This window comes from Sparus aurata, chromosome 18, assembly GCF_900880675.1.
Source record: "Sparus aurata chromosome 18, fSpaAur1.1, whole genome shotgun sequence".
NCBI classification, from domain to species: domain Eukaryota; kingdom Metazoa; phylum Chordata; class Actinopteri; order Spariformes; family Sparidae; genus Sparus; species Sparus aurata.
The window spans coordinates 29,586,516-29,601,909 of record NC_044204.1 but is presented as its reverse complement, the minus strand read 5'-3'; the positions used below and the strand labels follow the sequence as shown (position 1 = coordinate 29,601,909).

The following is a 15,394-nucleotide window of genomic DNA, read 5'->3' as shown; positions in this document are numbered from 1 at the left end:
CGAGCACAGCGACTTAAATCCAGCTATGACGTCATCTGGGAGGGAGAAAACAATCAACACTTTGTGACAACAAAACAATACACCGTTAGTGCAAACAGGGAACACAGCAAAACCATTTCTGGGTTGACACTTTGTTGACACAAAACAATAAGGAAGGTTAAAACAAGATCAGCTTTCAGTGAGATCCAAGGCACAGTGCAGGTTAAAACAGCAGAGAGGTTAAGGCATACATGGAACAAGCATCAGTGGGTCCAGTTAATCACAGACAAACAGTGCAGAGAAGCTTATCAGCTGCCTAGAGGTAATTCAGTGAGTAAGATTTAATCGGAAGAGAACAAGGATTTAAAGAAGGAATACACAAAAAGAAGAGTTGAAGGTTTATACACCCGTTTAGCTGATGACACTGAATATTATCCCCGAAACCTCTTAGTAGCCGAGAGTGATGATAAGCTTTTTAAACCGAGAAAATTCAGAATGAGCAAGCTGTTAGCATCACAGCAACATGCTTGTTATTCCAAAATGGAGGCCTGAGCGATGTATGAGAACAAATGAGAGCTGATTGTTCATGCTAGCCACCTTGATCATCCGTTGTCCCCTTATCAGGCTTGGAAGGGGTCTGCGCTCTGCCCACACTTACTCGTGTGAGGGACGAACTTCTCGTCTTCATGGAACGGCCTACGGACACGAAAGTGGAGTTACAGCCAAGCAGGCACTGGGAAGGAGTCAACAAGGAATCCCCAGAGACAGTTTAGAGTCATGTGCGCTTCATTTGGCCATGTGTGAGTCACCGGGCTACTGCAGACAGCAGCTGATGTCCAAGTTTAATAGAGGATGCTTAAAACACACAGAGGAGAGTTGGAACTGTCTACTTGATGTTCACTAACTCAGGCTACCACAAAGTTAATACTGCAACAAAGGGACCTGTTGTAGTTTTAATAGCTGTGTGTTTAAACCATTAGCATGTGCAAAGTTAGCTTGATATGTGGTTGGCATAGCTACATAGTGTTTTATCCTAAGTTTTCCTATATTTAGGTGTATTCTAGCTTATTCATGTTTTATGTTCTATATTTATAGATATCTATAGATATTCTTCAGATATACATGGTATAGATTATGGTAAGTTTTTTCTTTAAACTCTGAGTTGAGCTATTTCAACTAATTTTGTTATTTGTTTGGTTTTCTTTTTCTGATGGCGAGTGTTATATTTATATTTTAACATATAGAGCTGGGCAATAGGGCCTTGGAACAATAACGCAATATATTTAGGCTTCATCGAGACACACCAAATCGATCCTGTTTAGGTGTGTAAATATTGTGCAACTCCGGTTACATGTATACTAAATTAGGTGTGTCAATATTGTGATATTCATGATAACTCTGATATCAAAAAATTCAATATTGACGTTTTGTTAATATTACAAATATGACAATATCATCTGAATAATCCAAAGAAGATGTTCTGCCTTGTGCATATTTTGGTTATGAGGTAATCTGGTCGCCTTTTCAGTAGAAAATGAGTAGTCCGTAGTAATTCCTCTTCATTCAACAAAATATCAAGACAATGAAACGTTTGATAATTAATCTCCAGTAATGTCAATATAATGACTAAACTGGTCAAGGAAAGTATAAGAACAACATGTCTGGCTGCTTAAACAGATTAATTCACTTGTAATGTTACTGTAATGTGTCCTTTAAAATAAGAAAAGACAACACTTGGGCCATTTCACAATATAGCAAAGTCTCAAATCTAACCCGGTAAATAGTCGCAAATAATGATATAATATTGAGATATTGCCCAGCTCCAACCCTTGGGCTAATATTTCCTCTTTCATCTGTGTTGGTTTGTTAAGAAAGCGTGGTGTGGGATGGAGAGCGGATCTTTTGCACCTGTCTGTTCCACCTGAAGCTTTTTGCCGTCTTCCTTACTGGCCTGAGCAGCATTGCCATTGCTAGGCAACCGGTTACAAGATGAGCTCCTCTGCTTAGCCCCTGAGAGACAATGATGAAACACCCAATGGTGAATTTACACAGCGCTCGCTTGTGAATGGTTCAAGGTCTCTCAGACTTTTTTTTTTAGGAAAAAAATAGAGAACCCTGGAAAAGGAAAGGCATAAATGTGAAATAAATTGGGAGGTATACAAAAATCAGCAATATCAAAAAGTAGAAGCTGTGGAGAGATGTGAATCAGCTGATTGTGTTGATTATTTCTTTCTGTAGAAATCAAAAACACTTGTAAAATCAAAATATGTGAGGTTTCTACACCACTACAAGTACATTTATTTACAAATCACAAGTTGATGCCAGGGACCTCTTCTGATTCTGAAGATTTTGATTCAGTACTTCATAGAGGTGCATAGTGAACGGATAAAGCAATATTGGGAGACCATGCTAATTTCTCATTAGCTTGAACCAGAGACAGAGAGCTAAAGTAATTATTACCAGTCTGTGCTCCAGTGAGCCTGTGTGTAAAGCCCTGGATATGGAGAGCACAGGGGTCAGAGTTCACTGCAGCCGTAAGAGTTGGAAGAGAAAGTGGGTCTGTTCCAGATAATCTACAGTTTGTCAACTGTTAGATCTCAATACATTATCATCACTGAAAAACATTCACCTGGCTGATAGCAGATAGTCTGAAAACCTACTTTATTGCCTAACACACAGCATGGGAATGCACGGAGGTTAGAAGGAAGGGAGGGGGAGAAGGAGTAAACGAGGAAGGAGGGGGAGGGAAGACAAGAGACTTACTTTTGTCGGGAGATTTGACGAGGGTGGCAGAGGAGGAGGATAGGCGTTTGCTGATGCCAGCCTCAGACGGCTGTTTCAGGTTCATGGTGGATGTGGAGCGCTTGTCCACTAGGAGGGAGGAGGATAGACAGACAGGGGAGGCGGGGTTTAAACTGGAGGTTGGCTATTGGGAAAGGCATTTGGGTGCACACAAGGGAGTACAAGGTTCTGCAAGATCTTAATACCCCTAATATGCAATGGGTGATATGTTGCTTTGAAATACCAAAGATAAAAATATTTCTAATTACATAATATACCCATTAAACCATGAAAAATACATGATATAAAGTATGAATTCAGACGTGAATATCATGTTTAACATGACTACGTAGACTTTTAGCAAACCACAACAAAGTTGCTGTGGTTTAAGAGCCGGGCATGGCAGTTAGTCAACAACAGATGCTTTTGTTTGACCACTCCAAAGATGAGAGCATCATTGTCATATGATCCGTGCCAGAGAGATATTAGTCCTGCGTTTCGTGTCAGGCTTCCATGCAGAGTCGCCCATGTGACCTGGAAGTGTTTCGACGTTGTGAGTGAAAAAACTTAAAGCTACACTTCCAGCTATTCACCCAGCACAAGGCACATTCAGAACACAGGCCTCATACAAGAAATGGTTAGTGAAAAACTGCCAGTTAGAGTGCAGGTGAGGGTTGGTCGGTGGGGGAAGATAGTGGCAGTGCCAGCACCAGTTCAAGCTGTGTTGCTACATCGTGAGCAAATTATCAACAAACAAAACCTTGTCGACTCCTTGGTGGCTTTTCTGGCGAGGCAGGGGAGATAACTATTGTTACTGGAGACGAGGCGCCGGCATCAGAATCTCCTGTGGGAAAACACAGCTCTCAGAGAGGAGCCATAACATACACGATGCTGAGGCGCATCCGTCATAGAATGGAAGAGAGAGAGGAGGTGAAACCTGGCTTGACACCGAGCATTGAGTTGTTACAATCTTGGCATCAAATTAACATGGACAGTCTTCAGCTGGTACTTTAAAGACCCATTTACTTCTACGTCACAAATGGTCTGTAGTTTTCTGCAGAACATTGTGGGTTATTGTCTGAGTGTCAAACACTGGGAGTGATTGTGCAGATGAGTCAAGTGATATCTCATGCGCGTTGTGTTGTGAAAGAGTGAGAGCATGACAGACTACATGTACAGTTGTCATTTACATTTAATTCTTCAGATTTCAGTAAAAAAAAAAATGATTTTTGAGTTTTCACATTATGTTTTCATCTTTGACAAAAACAGATTATTGAAAGCTCTCCACCTTTAGAGTCTGAGAAGCCTCTTTGTTGCTTGAGGGTTAAGATTTGGGGCTATGAAGTTGACAAGCTTTATATTTATACATAATGCATTAAGGCTCAAATGATACCAAACTAGTGGCTAACAAGGCCTAAAAATGACTTAAAGGGATGCAATTCAACACAAATGTAAATATGACAGAAGTTATCGTTTTCTCTTAGCTATCAAACTTGTAGCAGCTATATTTTGTAGTATAAAGACACAGTCACCTCTGTCAATTGTTGAATAACAAAAAGATAGAGAGTGAGGACTGCATATTTTTCTAAATTTCCATGTTTGTCTGAATGTCATGTCATGTCATAATACCAGCCAACTCATCCAGCAACAATAGCATGCTGTTGCTGGATGCTTTTATGTACATTATAGCTGGATTTTACCAGAACTTGACCACTTTCACATCTTGTTTTTTCATTTATGTTGCGTGTGTGGCACTTTTTGTGAACCCTAACCTGCTCTTTGTCGACCATGGCAAGTGAATGATGAAAGTCAAATTGAACAGAAGAGCAGAAAGGAAAGGGCGGGCCTTTTGGCCAAAGAAAGGGCCTCTCTACCTGTTCGTCCATCTGAGTCTGTGGACAGTCCTCCCCAGGACCATCTTTTCTGCCTCTGCTCCACACGCTGACTACGCTCCAATGTCCGCCGCATCACTGCTTCATAGTGCTCCTGCAGCATTACAGGGGCAGAGGGAAGAGAAAAATGTAAGTCATTTATAGCAGAGCAACCTTCATCCCTAAACCTAAAGCAGAGAGGGAGGGAGATATCAAAACTGTCCTTGTTCAGTTTTCTGTCTTTCCTCTTTTTTTTTTTACTATATAAAGGAAACACTGAAATAAAAATTTGTATTTCTATGTAAATATTACTCTTATAGTCACAAAAGTCAAATCAACAAGGAGCACTGCTCTGAGGCTCCGCCCATGCTGCATCTACCTTTTCCTCTTCCTGTTTCTGCTTCCTCTTCTCTTCCACAGCCATTCGTTTCTGCTCCTCCTTTCTCCGCTGTTCATCAACCTTTTTCTGGCGCTCCTCCAACTGACGCTCCACTTGCAATTTGGCCTTGCGCTCCCGCTCCATGATCTGAGACTCTCGTAAAGCTGAGCACACAAAAAAACAGGCAAAAAAATCAATCGTTAGTTGGTGGTCTTCTTATGCCCATTAGAAAATTCCTGGTACTAAAATTAAATGATTGCTTTTTTCTTTAAAAATAAGTATAAATTCTGTTGTCTCTTTTACATTTGACAGGGTTAATTTCACATACACAGAGGAAAGTTAGAGCTAAAATCGCACCCTTACCCTGTTGTTTTTCTGCTTCTTCTCGTCTCTCTTTAGCCACTCGCAGCCGGTCGTCTATTCTAAGTGCGGCACCGTCAAGGACTGCGAACACATCCATGTGTATATGTGTTTAAAAGGTAAAACATGTGCGGCAATTCTTATTCATTGAACAAAGGGACGGATTATAATGCAGCATAGTGTCACAAAGGCTTTGAATCAGGCAGGCAGATGTGTGCATGTGACTGTCATTAATGAGCTTTGCCAACTGTTACAGTAATAAGATGATGACTAAGATTCACCTGCATTAAGCCACACTGAGAGGGTGGTGGAAGTATATTGTGTTGCATCTAATGGTTCAGATTATAGAAGACAATAGCGCGGTGACAGAGCAGTATCTGTGTGAACCGATCTGTTTCTGTGTCAAGGTGTGGTGTCATTTACCTGGCTTACACCCCTGAGGTTTAGCTGGTGGGTTGGTTGGAGGTCCTGGACTGTTCCCTGACAGGCTGCGCCGCTCCTCGGCTTGTGCCTGTGCAGCTGCAGCTGTATTTAGGAAACCACAGACCATACACACAGAGAATTAGAGTCACTTCATCCCATGTCTTACAAAGCAGGTATATCAAATAATATCAGGGAGACAGGATTGCTTTTGGTTCTCCAAACCAATCAAGTTTAAATCAGCCGATTTTCTCTGTGCTTTGTTTGCTCTCCATAGGAATGCTAGTTCTAGAGAGATCCAACGGATTTGACGCACCAGAACAATCCAGCTATTCAGCCATCTGACATAACCCCCCCGCTCATGGTCAACCCTGTAGCCAACCATACACTGCTTTCTGTGACCAGCTCAAAGGCATGGGCTGCTGTGGGAAACATGTCTGGAAACAAACCCCTTGTGAGCTTCCTGATATACAGCTCATATGCCACTCCCTAAAACATACAGCAAAATCAATATAGGACAAATTTCCACATGCACAATCAGCTTCTGCTCTGGTACAGCCACCTTGACAAACCAGAACATCAGCAAAAATCTGCCTCGGGTCTTCCTGCGCTTGCAGCCAACTGTTCTATCATAACATTTCTGCTGTTCTTTTGAGATTCGAACATTACAGAGAGAAAATATTAGTGTCCCTGGTGACAATTTTGTTGTAATACTCATACACAAAATTGAGCAATTTCAAATAAAGGCAGGGGTTAGAAACATATATTCAAGGTAGCAAAGACATCAACTCTACCACCAGGACCACTATAAGGTTAATAGCACATCATGGTTAGGAGCTACCGGGGCAGGAAGGAAGGAAACAGTGAGGACGTGATCAAGCTTTATGAGTCCTGGTATCAGCCTTTTCTCCTGTGTCGCTGTGTATTCAGCATTAGAAGAACTGCTGACAAAGAGGCTAAACCATGGTCAGACATGTGATGTTCACATTATTAACGAACACTTCTGACTATGGTCTTTAAAGTTTCTCATTGTCTCCATCTCCATCGCCAACATAAAATGAAAACTAATGGGCTACTTGTGACCTGCATATAATAGTACTGATTTAACTGTGTTATTAGTACATCTACTTATGTACACCATATGTACGACAACGAAAATAAAGTATTATGTCATCATTGACATAACTTATTGTCAAAAAAATAATATACATTTGCTTGACAATAGGAGTGTATGATATCTGGCCAATAATGTGAAATTTATATCATCAGCTATTGGCTGATAATGAAATTATAGTGAATAAATTGATATGTTGCAATGACATCAAACTGGAGCACTGCGTAGAACCACACAGTGTTAACTAAAGCAAAACATGTTGTCACTGGTTTGGATTTGGTTTTTTTTACAGTTTCAGGGGAAGAGAACATGATTGCATGTTGATATACATGTTCTGCAAGATTTGTAAGAGGAGAGAAATGATCAATTTTGACACAGCAAATTTTATTTGAGCTATAGGATATAAATCATCCATCTTCGCTCATTACTTCTTGACCTCAGGTGTGCGTAAACGGTTATGAACTTGTTTTTAAAATTCAAAGACGTGAACTTATCAGTTGTCTTATTGACATAATTTTTCTGAGGAGAGAAAAGATAAGAAATGCCCCATCGTCTCAGCAATGCATGATTGTGACATGGTGTGCTGAGTCATGATCATATGCGCCCTCCAAGCAGGGGATAACCGCTGACACTAATGTGACCAAGCAAGGAGTTAAAATTGTGACCATCTCTGTCTACACTTAAAAATGAAGCTCTACTCACCTACAACCACACACACCACTTTTTTTAAGATCTCTTCAGACAGTAACTACTTCCCATTAAAACTGTAATTTCTCACATCCCTCATAAGAAACACAATTAACACAAACCTGCTGCTACTTCACATGTCATCTTCTTTTGATTGAGCAGCTATAAAAAGTAGCAGCAACCTTATTTGCCACAAGATAAGGTACAGACATTTGTCTTCACAAGAAGCGCCACAGTGAACTGAAATGCTTGCATGGAGGTGCTTATTGGACGTCAAAGTAAGCAATTCCTTGTACTTTATTTGCTCATGTAAACCAATCATGCAGTGCCCGCCACACTGATCATGGTTTCTCAGCAGAGCATCGCGTGCATGTTCTATCTGTATGGAAATTGACTTTACACTTTACAACCTTACTCGCTGGAAAACAGAGGACGACGGGCCCTTTTTACGCGAAGTGACAAATCGAATTATAATATTCACTTAGCTGACAATAAATTTGCTATGTTTGCACCCCTAATCCAAAGGAAGAGTCTTAAATGCATCCAAGATGAAATAACAAACATAACAGGGTATCTGGATCGACATTATAAGATTGGCTATACAACCCTCAAAAGATTTGACAAAACAATTCTAATAAACTAGATGCTAATAAAATAGATTTCAGATTCACCAGGGGAGAGACAGAGCAAAACAGCTGACAATGCAAGCAAATGTTCACTGATTATCTGTATCATGCAGCAGCATTGATGCTCTCCAGTCAAAGAGGGTCGTGAGGGTCAAAGTCTGCAGCTAATGCCCAGTGGAAGGATACCACTTCACTTTTGACTCCGTTCTTCGACCCTACCAATGAGTAGGGCTAACGGGGGTGAGTTAGGTCTTTCGTTTTTGTTCGATACACAAGAGTAATGTAATTAATCTGATCAGGATGTGGATATGACCAACATCTCATATCCTGATAAGGGTAATTTCATATCCAGATAAAGCAGATGTCACAATACAGCACTATCAAGGTTAAATAAAATGACAACATGGAATGGCCCATCTCTTTAACATTTGAAATCATATACTCAAATTACTGTTTGCAAAGTGCAGTTTTCTGGTCTAAGACTTTTTAACTAGGTACTAGCTCCTTGTTTAGTCTACGCTATTAGGGATTCCTTCTCCCGTGTCATGTTCACTCTCCTCTATGTTTGTGCTGCTTTCATGCAAATTTCCTGTCTGCATCCGTGCCATGCTGACAAACGCAAAGCGCCATCCAAATGATGAAAAATATTGCTGTAAAGAGCATGATTTGCAATACAACAACATGAACGATAGAATATGAAATGAAAGAACAGACGTTCTCCATTTTTACATAAGTTTTATCGACATTTCGCACAGCCCAATTCCTAGCATTGAGATTGTATGAGTAGTGGGAAACATACAATATCACAAAGAACAAACTGACCTCAAAGCAAACAAAGAAACCTGCACATGCAGACATTTACACACGGCTTGTTCAGCAATATTTAGCATACAATAGTGCATGTAAACAGTATCACACTGTATGTTTAGCAAACATTATTAACATGTGTGGTTTGGGACTGCGAAGAAACTGCTATTAACCAAATGTCAATACAGACATTCCCCTTTACGCAGGAGAATAGACAGGAAAAACAGATGGGGCGCTGCTGGCGAAAGGAGCTGATCTATATTCAGAAGAAAAAGCAATCTAATTCTAGCATTAATGAATCACGACCAAAGTAAAAACACAACTATCTTTCCAGAGAAAAAGATGTTAAGAGATGCCGGGATATCAAATCTTGATGACTGAACGGAAATGTTCGGGCCCAGAATCTGTCTCACATCATATCTCACTCTTCTACTAAATCTACTCATTTAAAGGGGGAAAAAAAACAAAAAAAACAGACTGTAACCGTTGCTTAGTGATACAGCAGCTCGGGATGGATGAAGAGCTTCTCATCCGTACTCAGGCCCATATCAGTGAAGACATTGTCTCTAAAATGAGATGACTCACTGCTAAATAAAGAGAACAGAGCGGTAAAGCTTTGAAGGATTACTCATCAGTGTAAGTGTCAATTTACATGGAAATATTACTTCACATTTGTGGGTTTTTGAATGATGCTGATATTGCAACCCATACTCAGTAGATCCAGGATGAAATCTACTATCAAGAGGCTGCTCAAACAGTATTAACTTCAGTATAAAAGCATAAAAGTCAGTTTAAGACCCAGAATATTCAGTTTCAACAGTATGATCGTCGTCCATGACATGACAGGATTTAGACTTCAAGCAAACTGCACTCTCTGTTCCTTAGAGAGAAGTAAAAGCAGACAGGAAACTAAAGGGGCTGAGTAGGTAACAGCTGCTAAGCTAAAACATGCAGTCTGTTTCTTTTGACGCAAGATTACTTATGCATAAAATCATCTGTTGTAACAACACTGATGCCGTAACCACACTGACTGCGCTTATTGTTCTGTAAGAAGCTAAATAAGTGCACAATCAGGCCGAATCAGAAACAGCACCGTTCAATAAAACCAACACGCTCTCCAAAGACACACATGTTCAGGAAGAGATTCTGTTTGTCCAACAAACCTCACGAGAGCCAGGTGTGCTCATAGAACAGAAAAGAGCCAATCAGAGGAGCTGTCTCTCATCACTCCATCACTATGGAGATGTGCACACATTAGCATACATCAATGCTGCTGCATCAACAGACTCGGCTAAATGCAATGAAAGGAAGGAAGACAAAATGTTCAAATTAACCAGGTTACTAGTTATACACCTGACCTGATCAAGGGGATAATCTGAGTAAAGTAGGCAATAATGACAATCTTTATGTCGTGACTAATCCAGTTGGTATTAGCTTGGCATATAAATTTATACTCAACAGTCAAGAAACATTATTGTCACTGCACTGCTGTGCAAAACAACACAATGAAAATACCATGGCAGCCCCCGCTATTAAGGAGAAACAAAATAAAGAGAAACAATACAAAAAGTTACAACAAACACAACCATTCTGAGTGCAGCACATATACATATTGATTGGTTGTGAGCCACCCTTCAGACTGCAGAGTTATTATAGCTGCAGTAAAGACCACCAGGGGGGCTGGTGATGACAAGGCTGCCCTGCAGGCTAGACAAAAACAGCAAACAGGAAACAGGCCAGCCTGCATTACATTACAACACTTCTAGTTGATTGCCACCACTGATCAAATCCTAGTTCTCTAAATAACACGAAAGGTCTTTTGACATTTTCTTTTGTACCAAGTTGGGGAAGCAGGTGTGAGTTAGGACTCTTTTCCGTCCCTCTTTTGAGCTGCAGCCACTACTGCGTCCTGCTGCACGGTACAATTAAGTAGTTTGTTGCACAGGAAGTGTCTGCGCTGCCTAATGAAAGGGTGGACAGCCATTTGCTGGCGAGTAAAAAAAGTATGTAAGGTTTCATCAACAACCTGAACCAGTAATTAGTTCCTTCTTCTGTTAAGTTTGTCCAAAATCAGTTAAATTGTCTTGTGTAATACAGGTCTGCAGTAAAAACATTCTCAGCCATCTGGGGCACAAAGCTTCCCATCACTGGCTCAAGATTTCAGGCCCTCAGATAACACTGCTGATGCACGCTCACACACGTGCGCGCACATACACACACCCTAGATCTTCTATTGGGATTACACGAGACCTGTTCATGCAAAGGTAAGCCATGGCTATTTGCAGTACTGGGCCTGGCAGGATAATAATGACACATCCCAGTTTGCTGGGGAGTCTCCTCTACCAGGTGGACTGCACCTTTTCTTATTGAGATGGACACTGAACGGATATAACCACATCCATTATCAATGATAATCGGCAATCCAGTGTTTGCTAGACTCTTTGTGTGGGAAGCTAGAACAGTACTGGTTTTACAGTGTTCAGGTTGTTTTATTGTTGAATCTCTGTGGAGAAACATGACATGACAGCAGACAGTGCAGATGCAGTACAGATATTCAATACTAAAATACAAAGCTGTCAGAGTTGAAGATAAATTACAGTTTAATATTTATATCCCAAGACGCAGACTGCAGTTACACTTCATTAAAACTATTACACCTGTAATCATTTGGTTTGTAAGCCTTCCTGATCCAAAACATCCTGCCCTAACAATCTGTGACAAATACAAGTCACACCCCTCATTCACATATCTTATCTTTACACTGTCTGTAACTCAACACAAGCAGCGTGTTAAATCAAAATGTGTCACTGCCCCATATACATGCGGTGTTGTTGACAATGCAGATTTTTCCTAGGTTTGTGGAGGACATTGCTGCATGTATTTGGTGGCGGGTTTGGGGGTCTTTCCCCTAAGAAACTTTCACGTTCTTCAATAAAATACATATTGGCAATTTTACACAATTTTAGATTACAATTCTCACCATTTGTGTGCACAAAAAGTTGAAATAAATTTGAGCATATAATACATAATCCAAACCCAAGAAAAGCATAATGTTAAATTTACCAAGAGTCTGCTGAGGACTAACTGCGACCATCAGATCCTTCAGTTAGTTAGTTTTCATGCTCTCCACATTGGCTTTACATTCATCTGGCTTTGATGTTGTACCTATGCCTTATAATGACAGGGGAACCCAACAATGTGTGAGCATCACTAATTGAAATTGATTCTGGAACAATTTGGAAATTATCCTCGAAACCATTCAAATCTCGAGGCAAAGATGGCAGGGAACTTACAAGTGCGCTAATGTGTTAAATGTTAAAAAGTGAAATAAAAGAAAAACAAGAACAAAATGAAGCTAAAATCTTTTTTATATGAGCATACCAAAACAGAGTAATGAGCAAAACCATTCTAATGACAGACTGACCTTTGAGTTTATGCTTATACAAACTACCACGTTTTGCTATTCAAATCTTTGGCGTGTGAATGCGAGTGTGTGCACTGTAATACACACTATGATGGTGGTAGAATAAAACAGGGATGGGGCATTTGTTCTAGAACAGCAAAACTAAGTAGACAGATCCAACAAACTACTGAAATTGAGGCTGGTTCATTTCCTCTTCTGGTTAAATCCAACCAGCTTTGAAATATTTCTCATGCTTTTAATTCTGCAGCAGCGATTGCTGGGCCAGGATCAGGATAACCTTGCAGTGTGACTCGCAGTAGCGCGATCTCCCTTCATAATAGCAGGGTACATTTTCTCCTTGCTCACATTCTTGTGGAAATGCACATGAGCTAGATTCCGGGCGTTATTTTATTATTGTCAGTCCTCTGCTCTGACTGCAGGCAGAGCGACTCCACATCCTTTTTTTATTCCTCACAAAGCCCGGACTCAAACACTTCACATCACTCTGGACTTTGTGGATATTTTCATAAAGCCACAAAAATGGGCGGATTTAAATTCCAGATTGAAAATTCTGAATGGAAACAGGAAGAAGATCAGTACTAAATACGGTCCAGTTGTTGCCAGGAGTAAAACATGCCTACACCCACACTGGGTATGCAGAAAAACTCCCTCTTACCCTTAAACAGTAAAAAAACTGTCAGGCCACCGGCGGCTGGAGTCATAACAAACTGTGCATTCATGCCCACAGATGCAGACACAGTAAACATCCACGTCCAAGTCTGGATGGGGCCAGCTGAGGCATGGGTGAGAGGCACTGATGGGAGATTTCAGCCTATTTACAAAAAAAAATGCACAAGACCTACTTTTTACACAGACAAGGGCTGCTGGTCCAACCAAAACTCCTCTATCACTTCATCAAGAGAAAAACAACCACAGCCTTATTCTCTTATCAGAGCTCAGTGTCTGACAGCGTCTGACACTCCAGCTTTATCTGAAATTCAGGTCAGACATTGTTATAGTTACCCTCCCTGGAGAGTGGAGGGGGTTGTGCCATATGTCAACATATAAGCATAAATGTAGAGCAATGTATAAACGAGAGAAAAGCACATTTTATAGGAGATACTGGAGCAGGAAGCTAAAAACAATACTGCTGATGTGCTGTGGACCGGCTAGATAAACAAGCTGGTAACTTCTGTAGGAATCAACTCAGGTCGCTTTTTAGCACTTTCACACAAAAAGGCATGAGCAGAGAAGCAAAACGCTTCCTGAACTCTTCCTGAAAGCGACAGCAGATGATCACTTTTGACAATAATCCCCATGTGATGAGCAGCGTTATCTAAAGCTACTGACGGGTGTCAGTTACAACGCAGGTAGTTAGCTTCGCTTACCGAGCATTCAGAGTTTGTTCCCATAGTTTAATACATTCACACAACAGCAGCTCGTCAAAAAACGTGATTAAAAACGTAATAAAGCTAAAATACAGCCAAGCTATGTGGGCTGGGCGCCAGACAAGAAGCTAAAGTCGTGATATGTCAACCGGCTCCGAGCTACACAACTTAAGCTAACGTCAGTTACAAGTACTTTCTCTACGTTAAACTAGCTTGTTTAGCTTTTCCCTGAATTTTTCTGCAAGATGTCGGCTAGCATGGCAGAATTCAATCCGACTTGTAGCGTTTAATGCGGGAAGAAGTTGCAGATTTTTCCGCATCCATTGTCAGCAGATAACCGGACAGCGAGCTAACGTTACTAGCCAGAAAAAGCTGGCCGCGTTGCAACACGTTCAAAAAACCCGGCGAGCGGCGGCAGCTGCCAGCAAACATCACGAAGTGGTTACTTCCATGTCAGACACAAGCGGGAGGAAAACCAACACGACTGCCAAGAGTTTTCTTACCCATTTGGGCTCGCAAGCCTTTGAGAGTCGTAGTACCCTCCGCCATTTCTGTGAAGTTTTCCTTCTCTGTTTTTTCTAAAGCTGGGGCGCGTAACACATCGCAGCCGGCAGGACTGGACACCGCGGGGACGTGGACACCAGAGACAGGGTGGGATGGAAGAGGTCTCACTCCGACCCATTTCAGGAAACTGACAACAGCGTCGCAAAGCATTCAAAACGCTGCTGTTTGATGTGGGAAGTTTGGAGACACGGTCAGCTGTATTTCAAATTACAGATGTTTTGATGTCAAATTAGTTGACCTTAATTATTGTTAAAATTAAGGGATTTTTTTTTTATCACAGCTCATTATTTATTTATTTTCTATGTATTTTTTTCCCACCAACTAAATGTATGGAAAGCAATTTCGAGCAATTTTATATAGATATATAAGTGGTGATGTGTTTATATGTATATACATAGGCTGGTGGTCTTCGTTGCTGCTGTAATAACTGTAAGTCTGAAATGCTGTAAGTTTGAATTGTGGCCCACAACCAATCAATATGTGTATCTGCTGCACTCAGATTGTTTTTCTGGTGGTTTTTGAACATCTCTTATTACTGCAAACTGCTGGATGAGGCAGTAAACTGAATCAGATTAGTGTTTGTTAAATAAAGATGAAACCTAAGCTTGATTAAAGAAATACATCCACGGTAAGTCATAGTAATGAAGTAAAAAGTCATATATAAGAGATAAGCAAACAAATAAATCTTGAAAATGGGCTCCCGTAGGGTTTTGTGCCATTATTAGACATTCTTAAATCACATGTTTGTTTTTTGTTTTTTTGTTTTTTTAAAAAAAGGCCTACCTTTTTATGATCTCACTGCTTACATAAAAAAAACTTCAAACATGGCGGTCGACAGCTCTTTCACGTCCACTCCCGAGAAAACTACTTTGCGCAGGAGAGGCTGCATCATTCTGCAGATTTCTTCTGTCTGCGTGAAGATTTTAATCACAACCTAAAAGTTTTTGCTGTACCTTTGTTGTGAGTGGTAGTGACTCATCTTCAAAATAGACGATCTCGGGAGCACTAGCCTATT

General features: G+C 40.7%; 1 protein-coding gene across 14 annotated transcripts in view; it reads right to left on the bottom strand.

Moving 5' to 3' along the window:
- Positions 1–14,454, bottom strand: part of map7d3 (MAP7 domain containing 3) — a 30,104-nt gene extending 15,650 nt beyond the window's left edge. For 5 of the 14 annotated variants that reach the window (XM_030395695.1, XM_030395697.1, XM_030395696.1 and 2 more), the window contains exons 1-9: positions 14,319–14,454; positions 5,794–5,895; positions 5,374–5,454; positions 5,011–5,174; positions 4,635–4,746; positions 3,521–3,604; positions 2,743–2,850; positions 1,888–1,989; positions 577–675 (exon numbers count right to left, since the gene is read on the bottom strand). In XM_030395695.1, the coding sequence (XP_030251555.1) occupies positions 577–675; positions 1,888–1,989; positions 2,743–2,850; positions 3,521–3,604; positions 4,635–4,746; positions 5,011–5,174; positions 5,374–5,454; positions 5,794–5,895; positions 14,319–14,364 (898 nt within the window). In that variant the 5' untranslated portion in view covers positions 14,365–14,454. The remainder of the gene's footprint in view (positions 1–576; positions 676–1,887; positions 1,990–2,742; positions 2,851–3,520; positions 3,605–4,634; positions 4,747–5,010; positions 5,175–5,373; positions 5,455–5,793; positions 5,896–14,318) is intronic. The other 9 variants (XM_030395704.1, XM_030395706.1, XM_030395707.1 and 6 more) reach the window with 5 other exon arrangements.
- Positions 14,455–15,394: the final 940 nt, after the last annotated feature.